This window comes from Anguilla rostrata, chromosome 15 (genome assembly GCF_018555375.3).
Source record: "Anguilla rostrata isolate EN2019 chromosome 15, ASM1855537v3, whole genome shotgun sequence".
Taxonomy (NCBI): Eukaryota; Metazoa; Chordata; class Actinopteri; order Anguilliformes; family Anguillidae; genus Anguilla; species Anguilla rostrata.
This window is the reverse complement of record NC_057947.1, coordinates 6,498,905-6,517,751: the sequence shown is the minus strand read 5'-3', so window position 1 is coordinate 6,517,751 and position 18,847 is coordinate 6,498,905. Positions and strand designations below refer to the sequence as shown.

The window sequence follows — 18,847 nt, the reverse complement described above, 5'->3', positions numbered from 1 at the left end:
TGGGGCGTGTCCACGGCCGGTCTCAGCCTACCGGAGCTACGCGCTGAGCCCTGCGCTGAGCCCTGCGCTGACTGTTTTAACGCAGTCTTACGCATCGCAGAGGCTGCTCAGCCACCGGGGCGTGAAGCAGACACAGAGAACCGCACGCCTGGCTGAGGAAGCCGCCCTTGACCGCCATCCAAGAAACACAGGGGGGTGCCACCCTCTCCAACAAAAAACCTCGCCCCACACCCCGCACCCCCTCCCACGCAGGCCCGCCGCGGAGGCCCTCCGGGACCGGGAATGGCCGTTCGGAGCGAGCCGGGGGAGCGTGAGGAATGTCGAATTCTAACCAAGCCTCAAACGCAGAAAGAAAACAGAACCCTAAATTGCATACAAGGGAGAGAGGGAGAGGGGGAGAGAGAGAGCACAGGAAAACGCAGACAGCTTTTCCATCCGCGCTCTCGGTGCAGATAATTCAGTGTTTCTGGACGGCGTCCCTTCTCCCCTCTCTCCTGTGCTGGCTGGCTGAGTGAACCTCTCTTCCTCAGAGTACCATCTCCTAGCGGTGCGCCATGTGCTCGCTTAGCAGGCAGGGATTGGTTAACGCGACCGCCCAATCACAGCGCTCTCAGCGATGTAAGTAAGTGCAGACTGGCTGACAGGAGTTTGGACGCATTAGAGTCTCTGCTGGCACGCTTCACACAACCACCGGCCAAGATGCTGTTGCCAGTGGACAGCCCCCATCGCCAGTACACGCAGTACAGCAAGTGAAATACACGGTGCAGGTCTGCAGCCAAGCTCGCACTGCCCCAGAAGCAAAGCAGCACAAATGGCCCAGCTAGCTATCCAATGCCTTTCACCTTTCAAAGAGGAGGAAATGGAATAATAATTACAGTGCAATGTAAACCTGAGAACACACACTGCTTTCCATATCAGCACCTCGGTGTTGAGTGCATGTCTCTGTACCTTTCCCATAATGCTTTGCGAAAGCAGGTGCAACAGAGTGGCGTCGAGACTAAATGAGTTCTGTTAGCAAGGGCTTCTAGGTCCTACCAGTGATTCTGCAAGGCACATCTAATCTCACCGCAAATAATTTTGCGTCTGATTAGTCTCGCTCTCGGTTTACAAAGCTGGCAAAAGGCGGGGGGCACAGCGAGACAGAAAAGAGTAGCCTATCAGCCACAGCAAAAGTAAACAACCTAAAAAGAGGCAAACAAAATGACACCCACTCCTGGATTTACTGCCGGCATACAATTAGAAATACAGTGTGTAGCCCTGGGCCTGCGTATGTTCTCCAGGAAGGGGAGCACAATCCAGAATAGCGTTAATAATGACAGGCCTGCGCAGGCACAATGGTGTGAACGGATTCAAGACCGTTTCCATTCTTGCAGGAAACTCCCGCAGTGCACGACCTCTCCGTGTGACGTAGCTGTGTTTGGACGCTACTCTTCTCAAAATAACCAAAGACCAGGGTCTTTCCGGAGGGATCCAGCGCACTGAAGGCCTCAAACATGCCACACAACCGTATAGGCTACTTCTCTGGCTTCTGTCCAAAACACAAGTTGCTTTATTTTTATGTTCAATATCTGACAAGGAATCTGAAATAATTTTTTACAAATGGAGCGGCACAAGCTCTTAAAAGTTTGGTGCCTAACAGTCGAGAAGGAAAGTGGGAACCTGGCACAGTAATGCCTTACAATGGGCCAAACCAAAACTGAAATAACAGCAGCTTCAGAAAAACACACCACTAGGCCTACATCACGCCTGTATGGTGCAGTCTGGCAATTAGGTCCATTCAGCTATAAGTGCTTAGCATGGAAATTCAGGATGCTGGAAAAAGAGAAAACAAACACAGGGAAGTGCAGTGCCCATAACAATAACAAGCACTCGAGTGCCCTAGAACAACACCAAGCTCAACACATCTGCCCCTTAAAGGAGAAGGCAACCGTTCTCTCAACATGGTAGCCATTGAAGATAGCAAACCTCCAGCATGTCGGTAGAACCTCCAGTGCTACTAGCTGAAATGGGTAAGCTAGCTAGCATGCTGTTGGGTGTAAAGGAAGGTTAGAGCAAGTATTTCATGGATCATAACTTCTGGAGCAAATTCCCTCTTGAAAGCCTTCCTGAAATCCTTCTTTGACGTAAGTATCCAGCTGCTTACAGTTAGCCTACCTCTATTTTAGCATATGATGGCTAATTAGCGCATGTACAGATGCGGCAACTTGTTTGTTCGATCCCCTTCCGAATTCCATTCACAGGCAAAGAACTGCTAATCTACAAGACAAATTTGTGTTATCCACTGGAAGACCAGGCTCCAAACGGTGTGCTCTGCCAGTAAGGATTCTGTTATAGCACACATCAGCTTCCAAGAGCAAGGCTTCTTCACAGTTATCTAAAAAATAATTTTCACCTCATAATTCAGCAATGAAGTATTCATGTTTGAACATGAAGAGGTAATTTTTTAAAATTTGGCACGTAAAGACAAGCGATTTTTCCAAACTAAAAAAATGGACCAGGGGATATTTGAAGTGTAGTGTTAAGAGGAACAGATACTTCATTAAGAGGAAGAGAGGCCCTTTGGATCTAACCACAGTAAGGTCTCACTGTGCCCAAGTGTGAACATCAGTGGGTACAAGAACGTCACAGATTGGTTGAGGAAGGATGGTCATTTACCGGCATTTAATTTTATCTGTGTTATTTACATGCTTCAGTACCACAGTATAAAGCTTCGTGTAAAACACACCAACTGCCGGACACACCATCTTCCCTGCTGCAATGGCAGCATGGTGTGGTATGAGTGGGACACAACCACACACAACATGTCACCTGACAGCCACCTCATCTAAAAGCATCAGCAATGATGAGCGGGCAGTTACTTTTCCCTAAAGCCTCAGCATAGGCTCACCCCCCCACAGACGCTCTGTTATGGAGACTCGCGTTACTGAATCAGGCCATCGGAGTGTCAGTTTCAGTCCCGCGAGAAAACACGCACGCGTCCATTCAACAGACATGCTATCACGATCCCATATACTCTACTGCAGTGGTGGCCAACCCTGGTCCTGGAGAGCCGCGGGGTCTGCTGGCTTTTGTTTTTACTCAGCGCTTAATTGATCAATTAAAGCAGTTGATTGCACAGTTAACTCACCCCACCTGGTTTCTTTTGTCTAAGTGGTTGTTGTATTTAAGGTGAAAACAAAAACCAGCAGACCCTGCGGCTCCCCAGGACCAGGGTTGGCCACCCCTGCTCTACTGCTTTCAGACACGGCCGTGGTCGACGCGGGTAATCCAGCAGCAGAAGGCGACACCAGACAACCACTGTCGAGGGGGGTCAGGACAACTGAGGCCAAAGTGCTGCCTAGCTGCTGTGAGCGCAAAGAGGAAACACCCCTGCTAGCAAAGTAGGCTAAGTCATGTGATGAATGATCTTGCTAATGCCAAGGACAAAAAGAGGCGCCGAGTTCCATAGCAAGTCTAATGGAGAGGCTAACTCGTGATGAGCTTTCTGGTGTGTTTGCAACAGTAAGCAGCCATTGTTTGATCAGATCTTTCCTCACACATAATTTGTATAGGCTAAATACTCATAAAATTGAAAGAATAGCTAAAATGTGGTTTTTGTAGGGGAATCGCCTTACTGGAGAAACCACCACAAGCAAATTATTTCACAGAGAACACCATGATAGGACTTAAGACGCTCGTTGTACACCACAGCTCCGCCTTACTACTACAGTTCTCATTTTTACCAAGGGGCATGAGCTTAATCTTTCGTGTGAAGGATTCTCTAAGTGTGACTGGTCATATTGCAGTTCTCGTGAAGTGACCGCAGGAGGTACAGTAACAGGGAAGTGATGTGAACGTGCTGATACAGAAAGCGGTACAGCCTCAAACACGCTTTAGATGAGTGTACACACGGGAGGACTGCTCACTCCCCCACCCACCAAGCAGGCTGTCCAGATCCATCTGGAAGAAATGACTCATCGGACCGTGGTCATCCTCACGACTAGCGCCCCGTTTGTCCTGGAAACTCTTGGCCCCCACCGAGACCTGTATCGCAGGAACTCAACTCAACGCGCGGAGGAAACACAGCGTTCAGGAAGCGTGTGTTCCCCTGCGGGCGGAAGGGGACACAGATACACACGGCCAGATAGCTGCGTTATCCGACAGTGCCGCGGCATTGTGGAGACTAGAAACCCCCCAGCTTCCAGATAGCAAAACCCCTGAGACACAACGCCCGCCTGGTGTTCCAGTACAGAACCCAGGTGGGCTCACACAATGCAAAGCTGAACATGGCGTCCGTCTAAACATCAAATGAGGCAGTTTTTCTATTGACCAGCTCAGGGACTGAATTCCATTTGCATTAACAGATGATGAAAACCAAAACAGACGCATTTATACGGCTGTTGCTAAGGCAACTAAACCAGACAGCACAACCCAATGGTGATGACGAATGTCTTCTCGTAGTCATAGTCAACGTGTTCGAAAGAAAAAATGATCCTCAAAACTAGCATTACACAACAAATCTGCCACGGAGATGAGTCTGCCTGAGGTTCAGGGCAAACCAATCATCTCTCAGCTTCAGAGAGGACAGGTGACTCAACTCCACCCCAGCATCCAGGAGCTCGGCTCTGATCTGTCCCATCACGCTGAGGGGGTCATGTGATCCAGTCACGCGTAAGCCGCAAACAGGGCAGACCCACCTCGTAACAGGGCCGTCACAAAACCAGGCAACTCACGCTCGTCAAAATGTCTCCAGCTTCAGACTGGAGCCTACTCAGTCCAACAAAGAACACATTTCAGCCTATCCTCTGTAGAGCTGGAACAGAAGCTGCCTGACCAGGAATTTAAAACCAGGAATTTAAAAAAAGCTAACCCGCCGGGCTGCTCAGAAGCAGAGCAGCACCGCATGAAATCAACAGTCTACTGAACCAACCGCTCGGACGTGGTCTGCGGTGCGAAGCTGAGGTTTACTAAAAAGACAGAAATCAAAATAAAAATATGGGAGGGACACAACTGGTCTTTGTTCCATCAGGGTAAAGGGTGGGATTAACTGCACTCCATGACTCCTTTGAATGATGCTCTGCAGAGTAAAAAATGCTCAGTGCTGTCCTAAGCATTCAGTGGAACGGAGAGCCCAGCGATGCCTGCTGGATCAGCAGTCACAGAGGACGAGGTGAGGCGCCCCGAGATCAATATGGCCGAATGTGCCAGGAACTTCTGCCACAGGAAATAGTTTTCCTGTGATGAATGAGGGCCCGCTTGGCAGTCCCCTGTTTAACTTTGTCAGATGCGGTGTCATATTAAACCACAAATAGCTATTGCTTTCTCTCAAACTGTCAAATAAACCCAATAGTGCTGAGGAGGATTAATCTCATAAAGGCAGGCCCTGTATATTAAAACCAGCTAGAGGAGCAGGAATGCAACTTTTCAGTGTATGGTGAGCTTCAGAAGACAAGCGTCAGGTAACAGGGCCAAAACACAAGAGCCTTTGCTGGAGTCCTGACTGCTCAAAGATGTCGTGTAGAGGGTTCTCCACACACCCACGCATACATACATACGAAAGCGCTCAAACACGCACGCACGCACGCACACACAACTGTGCTTCAAAACATGCGAACGCACGAGCACACTCACACACTAAGGCTGTCAAATGTGCCATGAAATTGAGTTAGAATATTAGCTTTTGTAATTAATTAGAGTTTGAATATATTCGAATATCATTTGCCTATAATTCACAAAAATAAGCCGCTTATTGTCGGGCGCAATATTGCACGTGACGCTCCCTCTAAACTGGCCTATGCCTTATTTTCCACAAGCGGGCAGTAGAATAGAGGACATCGGTGAACTTTAATACTAGGTTACTATCTGGGGCCTCATTTACAAAACGTATTTCAGATCAACTGTGTGGCGCGTGCGTATAAAATCACGTCAAAGTAGTGATTTAAAAATTTTCAACATGACTCGATTCGACCGTGGAAACGGTCGTCGCTCTACGTCAGGTCTTCACTTGACGTATGCACGCAAGTTAATTTTATAAATGAGCCCCCTGCAGTTTCTATAGCCTAATGCGCAAATGAATAAAGCACTTTCACGTGGATGTAATTTGCCACACGTCGGCATTTATTAATCATCTGGAAATTATTGTTTATAGGAAATCCCTGTTTATTTCTTAACACAAAAACTATTCAAACGGCTAATACCTGTAGCCTAAAACAACATAAATTACTTACTCTGTTTAGTTTGTTTAACTTCTTTCATCATCCAATTTTATCAAAATCTTCAGAAAAGAAAGGAAACATAGCCTGGCATGGGAACATTATTTAGCCTAAATTGTTAGCTGACCAGATCTGTTGAACGAAGTGAAAAAAAGAGCTGAAAGTATCACCGGTTATTGGCAAGGAAAACCAGACGATCCACTTGCCGTGTCCAGCGCAGAATGTTTTTTGTTGACAGAGGAAGTAACGTTAGCACAGGAAATTAACTTTGCGTGTATGAACATGATTCTCCGCATGAAATTAAAGTCTGCATGTTAACTTTGCGTGCATGAACATGATTTGCTGCATGAAATTAAAGCCTGCATGTTAATTACAATACACGGGATCCAAAACTAATATTCAAAGGCTCAAATTTAGGTTTGAACTTAAAAAAAAGAAAGATTCAATGTTCGAACTCGATTTTACAGCCTATCCCACACACACACACCACACATCATGCTCCACACTCACCACACCACACCAATACGCAAAGGAGAACTAGCGATTCTACTGTATCAGACAAACTCTCCTACTGAAGGCCTCAGAGGATCAGAAGCTTCACACTGAGCAGCCTCCACAACAATGACACGAAACAGACCAGCCAGTTGTCCACACTGGACACACCGTCACAACACTCAGGGTCATGAGAACGCTGACACAGGAGAAATGAGGAAAGAGAAGCAGACCCGAAGTACAGTGATGACAAATGCAGGCTGAGAGGATTCAGCGCTAAAAGGCTTTATCAAATACTGCTGGGCCACCATAACATTTACATACTGGCATTTACAGACGCTTTAGTCCAGAGCTGACTTACACAACTTTTACATAGCATTTTACATGTATCGATTATACAGCTGGAAGATATGAGAATAGGTAAGTAACCGCTCAAGGTACACGCAGTGTCTTACGGAAATCGACACCTGCGACTTGGAGTTACAGCGCAGTCCTTACCCACTGTGCCACACTCCGTCACTCAGCATGCAGCGGCCAGACCCTGGCCTACAAGCAACGGCCATGTGAAAGTGGCGAGGAAAGGGAGGCCCGTTGCGCAAGGACTTGTTTACTTCTGCACTGCTCGGCCTCCGCTGCTGCCCTATATTCTCTCACCACAGGAGACCGGGTTTCTAAACGCTCCCGTCGCTGTAGAAAAACATGAGTGACGGCTCGTCCTCGGCGACGCGAGGCCCAACGGAAGAGGAGTACCCCGTGGGGGGCTGAGGGCTGGGGGCCGGTGCAACGGTTATTGACCACGCCTTCTCGCGCAGCGGGAAGAGGTGGCGGTTCAGACGCGAGCCTGAGCCGTACAAGCGAGTGAGACGGGAGGACGGAGGTCACCGGGGGACGTCCGTCTCAACGCGCCTGCGGCAAACAAGCCTGCCACAGGCCACCGGAGTGGCTTTCCACGGGGCCCTCCAGCACAGAGACACAGGGAGACGATGTTCCAACAGTCCACATTTATTTACAAGGTTGGCAAGATGTTACAGCCAAAGTGAGCGATGTTCATACATCATACAGGATTGAGACGCCTATCCCGACGACTTGCACAACACATACATTTTACATGTTCCATTAACAGCTGGATATAGGCCTATCGAACATTTCGGTAGACTTGTAGGGACACGCAGGTCCTACCGGATCGAACCTGCGACCTTTGTTACAGCCGTTCTACCCACTGTGCTACACTCTGTCCGATGTACCAGTCTGACGAGCTCCTCGGGTGGGGATGGCAGATTCACCTGCACCGATTGCCTCACTACGCACAGGTGCAGCCGCGGGCCCAATTATCCAAATTCCTAACCAATTAGACAACTAGCCATGTCTAATTAGCTTGACCCAGGACAGGTGTGGCTGCTTAAACCAGCCATCCCCACACCACATACCCCCGTTCAGTCACTCTGCCCGCGGAACCGCCGAGGAGAACGCACCCTCGTCCCCGCGTCTCCCCGGCCGCTTCCACGGCAACGCCAATGATCCCAGGTGATGCACGGCACCTATGAGCTGCGTGATGGTGCGTGCATTCGGCAAGTCAACGCTAACTTACTGTGGGCGACTACAAGAGAGAGAGAGGTCAGCACTCCCTGTGAACCAATCAAAAAAGTCCTCACGTTCAGCGCTTCTATGGGTGGCCAAATCCGCTGGATGGTCAAAGGATTCTTAAAAGCGGGATTGCACTCCAGACAAGAGAAGGGAAATTATTTTTATTTTAGTCTCGGTTGCTGGAGGCTTAACTTTCAAACTTTCGAAAAAAAAGATTTAGAGAAAGTCCACAAGAAAATACAAGGAACTTTTTTTAAACCATTTGTCAATGTCTGAAGTATTTTTTGATAATTCTAGACCTATTGTCTTTGAGCCTGTCACACCACTTTATCACAGAAGAGCTGGAAGGTGGACTTGAGGGCCTCTAACAGGATCCCACTCTCACTGTTCTGGAGCAAACACAAAGAGCGGGTCATAACTGACCCACAGACTGCATGCACAGCTGAAAGATAATGATCCTGATTGCAATTCCATGTCTTTTTTTCATTTTTTAAAATTAAGTCCAAGTACCTGTACCACCCCAGTCTCTCCCCAGTGCTATCAGACAATGTTTATGTTCATACAATCCAAGCAGATCCCACGAGACTTTACTCATCAAATTCATCCTGATGTTCAAAAAATGTTTGCATAGACAAAATAAAAAAATAAGAAGGATTTACAGAACATTGTCTGTAAGGGAGAAGAGCAAGGCTGGCTCTTCAGAAAGCAGAAAAGCAAATGTAAGGTTCCCTGATCTTAGCACGTGCTGACAGTGCATTAAATAAAGGACTACTCTAAGCATTTAGTTAACTAATCTAAAAGCAAAGATCTAATGGGCAATTAATCATGTCCTCAGATCAAATCCCTTCTGTTTCTGCATCAGCTGATTTCCACAGTGTGAAACAATGCAGGACTGAGGTTTTCAGGGTTATGTGTTGAAGTTATGTGCTGTGCAAATACGCCAGAGCTGCTTGTCACACACACGCGCGTGCACACGTACCCACACACACCCACACACACGCACACACACAGACACACAAAACGCACAACACAGACACACACACAATCAGACAACACACACACACACCACACGTACTTACAGACACACACACACACACACACAGAAGCACACAAGCACAGACACGCACAAACACACACACACACAAGCATACGCACACAGACACACACACACACACACACCCAAATGTGGAAAGGGAAACCTCCCACTGTCAGCTCAGCTTTGAAGAGCCATTAGCTCCACTTCCTGGGTTTACGTCACTGCAGGAAGCCTTCCGCCATTCAAGCGCACCGTTTGTCCTGCCATTTAATTATTTGGTCGCCGGGTCTAAGCACAGGTTCCGTACGGAGCTGTGAATCAAATGATCAGCGGAGTTCCCTTTGAAGAGAGAGCAATGGGATTTCTCATTAAACTCGACACCCACCGATACTTCAGCAGCTGGACAGTGGGTGTACCGCCTGAGCTACAGTGGGTGTACCGCCTGAGCTGCAGTAGTGTGGGTGTGGACTTCCAGATGTATCCAGGAGGTTGCTGGTTCCATTCCTGAAATGGGGCATTGCTGATGTACTCTTTATCAAAGCCCTCTACCTGCAATGCTTCAGGAAACATACAGCCGTAGCCTATTAGATAATGCACAGGATACATGTACCCTTTAAGCCCACTGAAACTTAGTGTTACGGGTTTTTTTCCAATACAAGGCCTGGTGTTTGGTGCTTTATCTGCAGTGTTTCCCCTACACAGTCTCATCTGCGGCGAACCACCACAATAACAATGCAGCCACAAACAGCCACAGAATACAAAGTCGGTCAATAACGGGCTTTATCTGCGAGAGGCGTGCTCGAGGACGCGCCGTCATCACAGACGAATGACCACAGAAATGCTCAGTATCGATGCTGTAACCAACGGCAACCTTTCCTTCATCTCTCAATGACAAAGAAAAAGCACATCTCCACCTCCCCGCTTCGCAATCCCAATTCGCATAACACCGACAACCCTCAACGAAGTGTCGAGGCTAGCGTCACCCCAGCTGCACGTCACGCCGCCGCAGATGACCTCCAAACCCAGAGGAAGCACTGACTGGTTAGCCCACGTGCGGTTAAAACGAAAGCCTAATCTCTCGCCTCATTTAATGTTCCCAACATCCATCCGAAGAAACATTACTTTCCAGACCAATGAGCCTGTTTTAGAAACCATTGCAAAATTCTGGCCAGGACTGAGCATGTGCACTTTCGCGAGTCACCCTGGGCAGCGGCGTAGATCGCGCGGACGAACGGTGGGGAGCGTGGACCGGGGAAGGGGCGTGTCCTCCGCCCTCTCCTTGGTCCGTCAGCGCTGTTCCCAAGTGGGAACGCCAGAAGAGGAGCGCAGAGCTTCCCCCAGCCGAGGACATTCCGAGCCGCGCCCCAAGAATTCCCAAAGCTCCGACAAAGCCACATTACGACCAGCGCATGCCCCCCCTCACCCCCCCCCGCCCCGCCCCTGCCCGCCACAGTCAGTCGCCTCCGAAAACAGGCCGCCTCAGCACCTCTGAATTTAGAAAAGCACGGGGCCCCGCTCACCCGCTCAGCGCCGTTCCGGGACATTCCAACGCCCCAGATTTCAACATGGAGGACAAAGGAGCAAGACGGCCCGATACAGCTGGCGCTGTACGATCTGGATTTGAATCGGGGCAACGCCGTTTAATGCCATGCGCTGTGTGTGTGCACCGAGCGTGCCACCATGCCCAGTGTGTCACAGCAGGGGGGGGGGCGTTTAAACCAGCGGGACGCCCCTTCTGTTTTCAAGCGTAGCCAAGCGGAGGTACGAACCTCAGGTGCCGTCTCCTCACAGAGCTGCTCCTACGCTGCATTAATTTAATCCAGTTCAATTTTAACTGTACAGGGCTTCTTACAGACACGCTTTACAGCGGAAATGCAAAAGAAAACAGGGAAAACCAGGGCTGAGCCCACAAAAAGCAAGCAAATGAGGTTACGAAAAAAAACTCCCCAGTGGGAAGAGAAACAGTCAAACGATAGCGAGAAAACTCAGCAATGGGAAGAAATCTTGGGAGGAACCCGGCAATAAGGGGGGAGCCCATCCTCTGTTCGCTAGCCTGGAGTAATAAGATAAAAAGAATGGTAACAGAAAAGGAAAGAGGGATCTATAGGAGCAAACAAAAACATGGGTTGGGCAGGTTACAGGCAGAGGTAGTTAAACTAGCTGGTAAAATAGGCAGTCCAAGCAGAGTTTGCAGTAATTTGGAATTCAGAGGGGCAGGGTGATGCATCACAGCCTCCAGGTTGTGTCATAGCGTGTGTTTATAGTCAGGACCAGCGCATCCAGCACAGGGTGACCCAGGGCTCCAGTACAGCGCCCCTGCAGGGTGACCCAGGGCTCCAGTACAGCGCCCCTGCAGGGTGACCCAGGGCTCCAGTACAGCGCCCCTGCAGGGTGACCCAGGGCTCCAGTACAGCGCCCCTGCAGGGTGACCCAGGGCTCCAGTACAGCGCCCCTGCAGGGTGACCCAGGGCTCCAGTACAGCGCCCTGCAGGGTGACCGCTCCAGCAGGCCTCAGTACAGGTCAGACGGGCCCCTGCAGGGTGACCCAGGGCTCCAGTACAGCGCCCCTGCAGGGTGACCCAGGGCTCCAGTACAGCGCCCTGCAGGGTGACCAGGCTCCAGTACAGCGCCCCTGCAGGGTGACCCAAGGCTCCAGTACAGCGCCCCTGCAGGGTGACTCAAGGCTCCAGTACAGCGCCCCTGCAGGGTGACTCAAGGCTCCAGTACAGCGCCCCTGCAGGGTGACCCAGGGCTCCAGTACAGCGCCCCTGCAGGCTACAGCCTGGTTACTCAAGGCTTGGCCAAGCCCATTTCAAGCCCTGGCGCGCAGAGCTTCATTAAGGCCGGAGAACTTCCTGCTGAAGCCCGAGCGGACATGGCAACTAGCTGCGCCCCGCCAGCTCGCAATGCTCTGCGACGGCTGCGGCAAGGGAATAACGTCGAATCGCGCACAGCTTTACTTTCTCACCGCTACTGAACGAAACCTCTGCAAATCTGGGAGTGTCGAGGGGGATGGGGGTGGAATTTCCTTTTGTTTTTATGGGGGGGGGTGTGGGGGGATGGGGGTGTGGTAAAGGCAAAGACCATTCTGGAAAAACTGAGCAACTGGACTAAATTATTTATATTGGCAAAATTCTCAAGGCAGGCCTATTTGTTTGCTCTGAAGAATGTGTGAATTAACGCGGAGGAGCGGTTTCCCGAACAGCGACCTTCCTCGCCATGCTACTAAACATGCTGTATGTTACTCTCATTCAGCTCATACAATGACTCTCTCTCACAGTGCATTCCGTGCACTGACTCCAGCTCCTTAGCTCTATGACTCTCGCTGTCTGCTTAACAGTGACTCCCTTTCTCTGCCTCACTTGCGTGGACGTCCTTCTCCTGTTTAACACTGACTCCCTGATGCAGCCTCTCTCCTCTTAAAGGTTCTACCTCACACTGACTCTGACCATTTCCTTTTCTCACAGACTCCCTCACACTACCATACCACACCGTAACCAGTCCTAATAATGCAATAATGCGAGGAAAAGAGCGGTTTTGGTCTTTCTCAGAAGCTGACGCTATCACTTTAGCGTGAGCGCTACTGTTCACATGTGTTTAACCACGTTTTGTAACTTCAGCCACAAGACAGCCAAACAATGACAAAGCCCACTGCATGTGTAACTTGGAAGTAAAATGCAGAGCTAAGCTCTCCTGCGTTTACTCTTCTGAGCCAGGAGCTCTGGGCGGGGTGCGCGCCGCGTCGCCCCTATCGACACCCCTCCGTGAGCGCGCAAAGCCGAGCGTCTCCTTCCACACTTCCGCAAAACACACACCAACCCCCGGCTGCCGTGTGCCTCTCGCCCCCCTGCCCCCCGCTCCCCCCCCCCCCCACCCCCAACCCCCCCCCACAGCCGTTTCCAGCACTGTTTCCTGCCACACGAGACCTCGCCGAATGAACTCAGCCACCGCAGCCGACCCTTCCTGGCCGGGGTGAGACCGGGGGGGCTAGGAGGTGTGGGCGGAGACAGAGGCGGGGCTTTCTCCTGTGATGTCACTGCTTCCATTCCATATAAGGTCAGGGTTTCCTCTGGCTGGGTTTAAATGGGGGAAAGGGGCATACGACAGGACTTTAAAGATGGACGGTCTGTAACCTTAGTTCCGTTTTATTCTTCAGAATGCCAGAGAGGTTGTCTCCTAAGACATTAAACAGCCACATGGAACATCATACGGCAAGGTCAATGGCACAGGACTGCTGAGAGGCTCACTACAGAGCTCAATAATGTAAGAAAAGCAGAACCAAACCAAACACTGCCCTTCAGCTATTTCTGCCCTTTTCTCCCAATATTTCACTGCCACAGTAAAACCAGCACAACCCCTATATGAAACCTGGCCTGCTGCCACAGCAGCACCCAGTGTCTAATTCAGGCTAATTAACAAGCAAAATGGGTCATTGCTGTTTCTGCTTGCCGAGTCTTGATCTAGCCTCACCTTTGTGGAACATGATATCAAGACCCCCCCCACCTCCCCCAACGCCCAAAAAAAAAGGAAAGAAAAGGCATGAAGAGAAGAAATAGAACAAAACCGAAGACTAAAAGAGGACTGTTCCTACGACTGAATTGAGACAGAGAGGATCAAGGTTACGGAGGATATGAATGAACTAGTCGCTGCTCTTCAGCGCTACGAGCAAACAGCGTTGAGGCTGCACAGCGATGCTCCCCGCAGATTCATGGCAAACCATTCGGTCAGCTTGAACACCGCGTGGTGTTTAAGGCCACCGTCTCTGTTTGTGAAGGACATGTTTAAGGCCGCCGTCTCTGTCTGTGAAGGACATGCTTAAGGCCACGTCTCTGTCTGTGAAGGACATGTTTAAGGCCACCGTCTCTGTCTGTGAAGGACATGTTTAAGGCCACCGTCTCTGTCTGTGAAGGACATGTTTAAGGCCACCGTCTCTGTCTGTGAAGGACATGTTTAAGGCCACCGTCTCTGTCTGTGAAGGACATGTTTAAGGCCACCGTCTCTGTCTGTGAAGGACATGTTTAAGGCCACCGTCTCTGTCTGTGAAGGACATGTTTAAGGCCACCGTCTCTGTCTGTGAAGGACATGTTTAAGGCCACCGTCTCTGTCTGTGAAGGACATGTTTAAGGCCACGTCTCTGTCTGTGAAGGACATGTTTAAGGCCACCGTCTCTGTCTGTGAAGGACATGTTTAAGGCCACCGTCTCTGTCTGTGAAGGACATGTTTAAGGCCACCGTCTCTGTCTGTGAAGGACATGTTTAAGGCCACCGTCTCTGTCTGTGAAGGACATGTTTAAGGCCACCGTCTCTGTCTGTGAAGGACATGTTTTAAGGCCACCGTCTCTGTCTGTGAAGGACATGTTTAAGGCCACCGCTCTGTCTGTGAAGGACATGTTTAAGGCCACCGTCTCTGTCTGTTGAGATTTGGACTCTCTGTCTTAAGAAGCCACCGTCTCTGTCTGTGAAGGACATGTTTAAGGCCACCGTCTCTGTCTGTGAAGGACATGTTTAAGGCCACCGTCTCTGTCTGTGAAGGACATGTTTAAGGCCCCCGTCTCTGTCTGTGAAGGACATGTTCAAGGCCACCGTCTCTGTCTGTGAAGGACATGTTCAAGGCCCCCGTCTCTGTCTGTGAAGGACATGTTCAAGGCCACCGTCTCTGTCTGTGAAGGACATGTTTAAGGCCACCGTCTCTGTCTGTGAAGGACTCGGGAGGGTTCAGAGAAACACGCTCGTCAAAGTCCTGCGCAAAAGCCAACAAGAGCCCCTGAAAAAGGCCACAGTCTGAATTAAAGCTCAGCATCCAAAAAGACATCCTAAAAGGACACTAGGGTGCATGTTAGAGTCCTATCCTTAGCTTTGTTTGCTGCCTCTGCAAAACCATAGGCTTAACTAGCTAAGGATACATAAACACAAACACACACACACACACACAAAGCCACAGCTTCAAGCAGCTCCTTAATTTGGTCGTTCTCAGGATCAGTCCTTCTAATTACATCCTCTGTCTGTACTCTGAGTTTGGACACTGCAATTTCAAGAGATGAGGCTCCATTTTCAAAGTAGCTTCCTTCAATCCCTCTCACAGAGAAACACCCTGACAAACAAACAATGCAAAGTTTGGTCCTTGTTATGTAAATATGTATATTGACCTGTGCTTGGCAGGACAGTAACTGAAAAGGCTTAACAGTTGCCACCAGAACGGACACGGGAGAGGAGAAAATCTAAGAATGTTTTACCATTTTCACAGGGAAGTCTTATTTTCCAGATTACACAATATGAGGGCAGGTTTAAGCGAATTATATTCCAGGGTTTGACAAACGGCAGGGATGAGGGAGGGATTTAAAATGAAATACTTTGTTAGATGCATTTTGCCCTACATATTACCGAGGATCGAGATTAATTACAAGACGTTCTGAAGTCTTCACATAATATTTGGTAGTTTCAATATTGGATAATGCAACCCTGTCATTGGCAACATACATTTATTCATCTACTCTATCCAGGTCTTTGTCATGCATATCGATGGTTGTCAAGAGGGGAGAAAACGGTGCTTTCTATTTTGGTACTAGCAACCGCGGACCACGCTGCGGAAAAAAAGTTTTGTTGTTGTTGTTGTTGTTGTTGTTGTTGTTATGTTTGATCTGAGATGACAATAGCTGAAAAATGCGAAACTCGATCTGGGACCTAACCTATTCAATAACTATCGACCCATAGTCCATTATTTGAAGCAATCTTGTATATCCTTTGGACAGGACTGTTAAGATTGTGATCAAGAGCGCACGAAGAAAAAGTCAAAGCCACCCAAAACAGGGAACCCCAAATAAACTATTCTCAACACTGCTTTCATGCGAGCTTCCCAGCAAGTAGCCAAAGTTGAGAGAAAAAACATAGCCTACTCGTTTACATGAACGAGCACGGTGACATGTCTTGTACGGAAAAAAAAATTAACAGGTTCAGGTTATACCATGTTAAATATAAGGAGATATAGGCTAACACAACTTTGTTCATTAGTAGTCGGCTATATTGCTGGTAAAAAAAACTTCCAAGTTAGCTAGAAAAACCAGACGGCCACATTTGGAGATCTGAAATAACAGTTTGTGCATTGGCTACTACTAGCAGGGTCGATGAATCTGGAATGTTGGGTGACTGCAAGACACCCAAGATCATCAGATGGCCGGCTAACGCTAGTTGCTGTATTTGCTGCGCTTGACTTGAATTAACGCACTGAATACTTACAGACTCATTATAATAGAATAATTTAATTTATTATAATAATGGGGTTATCGAATTGTGCAACGCAAGTCGCACTGATTGCTTCGCACTGATTGCTTGTCAGTGCTAACTACTGTGCACTTAGCTTAGTATGCACGCAGCTAGCTACTGTAACTGGCCGCTCTCTTTCAACCTTCACATTGATCTGTCCCTACATCATTCACCATCCACAATTATAGCAAGCTAGGTAATGAACCATTGACGATGCACATGAACCTCCGCAGCCCATTCAAAGATTTAAAATTTCAGGACTCCTGTCGTTGTCATTGACTGGGGAACTGACACAGCAAAACTCTGAATCAAAATGCCGGTAAATGTGTGATCTCTTGGCCCCTTCGTCTTCGACAATTGCTGTGGATATCAAGCCACGGATAGTCGCATACGTGCGAAACGAGACGATTACCTTCAGAAAGCTCCAACTCAAGCTCCGCCAGCTTCTCTCGAACATCCGCCGGTAGAGTCATCGCAGCCGCCGGTGTTGGCTCCAACATCATCATTAATAATCCCGTGGAATTTCTCTCAGCCATGCCGTTTTTCGGATCGGTCCAATTATAGCTGATCCGGTCTGATCCACGCAAAAAGTAAGGCTGGTAGACTAAAGTGGTGGGTGGTGGTTACTAAAGACAGATGTAGCGCAAGCTAGCTATATGGCTAACGTCAGCTAGCTCACGATGATGGCTAGCAAGAACTGCATTAGGACAGCTAGCTAGTAATGTTTTGGTAACACAAAATATCATCTAAACGGATAGACCTCCCCGCTTTTCCTCCACCCAAAAACTCGAGCCTATACCACACATACGCTATATTCCTTTATTCCTCCACGAACTTGGCCTTAACGACCATTGTAGGAATTCAACAACTCATCTAACTCAAGGCACCATCTACCCCGTACCCCTATAGCACCGCCATTGCAGCCGCAGCAACAGCAGCAGCGTTGAAAAAGTGCGCGTGCACAACACATGGCGCGTGTCTGGTTCAAATAGTTTAAATGACTGTTTGGCACAGACATACTTGCTGAAGTCGTCAATATTGGAAATGAAATGTTACATTGATCAGCATTACTAGTAGCATTAGCAACATTCCCATCAGTTTTTGTTTATTTCTTTGTTTATATGTTTACAAAAGTATGCAGTCGATTTTACAATAATATTTGAGAAAGCCAAAACAAAGCCAGCAAATGTTATGCATACAAACGTTTATATTTACTTATATGTATGTTTATTTTTATATGAAGATACACTGTTTTACTGATAGTGTGGAAACTTGTATTGAACAGAATGCATTTAAACAAAGCATGCTGCCGTAATATGGAGGGATAGAAATGCCATTGCATAGACACTTATTTACAAAGCAGTTGTATTCTGTTCTAAAGGGAATATGCAGTGAATCAACAGCCTGTGCTATTACCCTCGCGCTAGGCACTTTTACAGAAGTCTTTTTGTTGTTTACTTATGTGCTAATAGTTTGAAGCTTCCTAGTGCCGCTCGTATTGCTGTCGCGTGATTCGCATTCTTGAACTACTGGAGATAATCTGCATATTATTCCTGTTCTGTGTGTTGGCAGTGGCTCGGGAGCTATGAATGGTTAATGTAAAAATGACAGACGTTGCGATTCATATGTTTCCAAAATACTTTTTGGAAATGAGGTGAGGTTTTATTCAGAAATACCATCCAAGAATATATTATAAAATTTCAGAGTTTGATTCATTGATTTGTTAACGTCTTCAACAAAAAAACGTAATCCAATGTATGCAAAGAGGTTGTGATGGAATGAACTAAGTTTAGCTAGGCGTAGGCTACGTCCCGAATCCAACTATGAAGGGCAGTTGAACGGCGTTGTACTGCAGTCAACTGGAACGGTCCTAGATATCCATCTAGCGGATATAGTGTGTAATGACAACGCAAGACACAAGATTCAAACAGAGATGACTGATGTCCCTGATTTGTTAATAACGACTTTAAATGAATTCTTCGTTGGTTTTTAGAGAACAGTGTTTTGCGGTCTTGCACAAAACTTGAGATTGTAATGTCTGCTTGCAATTGCAGTTGTGGTTTCTATTACCAATTGAGATACTGCCATTGTACTCTTGAGCATATATTTTGCTTCACTAAAATCTCCAGCCAAGTAATCTGTGTGAGTTGGTTTGGATAAGGGAATATTCTAAATGCCACATTCATTTATTTAGCTGCACCTAATGGAGGAATGTCCAGATTTAAACATTGTTTTTCACCACTATACTTATTTTGAGAATATTATTATTATATTACTCACTGGTC

At 48.1% G+C, this 18,847-nt stretch overlaps 1 protein-coding gene across 13 annotated transcripts in view; it reads right to left on the bottom strand.

Annotated features, from left to right (window-relative positions):
- LOC135241279 (disco-interacting protein 2 homolog A-like) overlaps positions 1 to 17,527 on the bottom strand; it is a 103,306-nt gene extending 85,779 nt beyond the window's left edge. For 8 of the 13 annotated variants that reach the window (XM_064311526.1, XM_064311532.1, XM_064311527.1 and 5 more), the window contains exon 1: positions 16,975 to 17,526. In XM_064311526.1, coding sequence (XP_064167596.1) covers positions 16,975 to 17,098 — 124 coding nt within the window. In that variant the 5' untranslated portion in view covers positions 17,099 to 17,526. Of the gene's footprint in view, positions 1 to 16,974 lie in introns of all 13 variants that reach the window. The other 5 variants (XM_064311522.1, XM_064311524.1, XM_064311529.1 and 2 more) reach the window with 1 other exon arrangement.
- Positions 17,528 to 18,847: the final 1,320 nt, after the last annotated feature.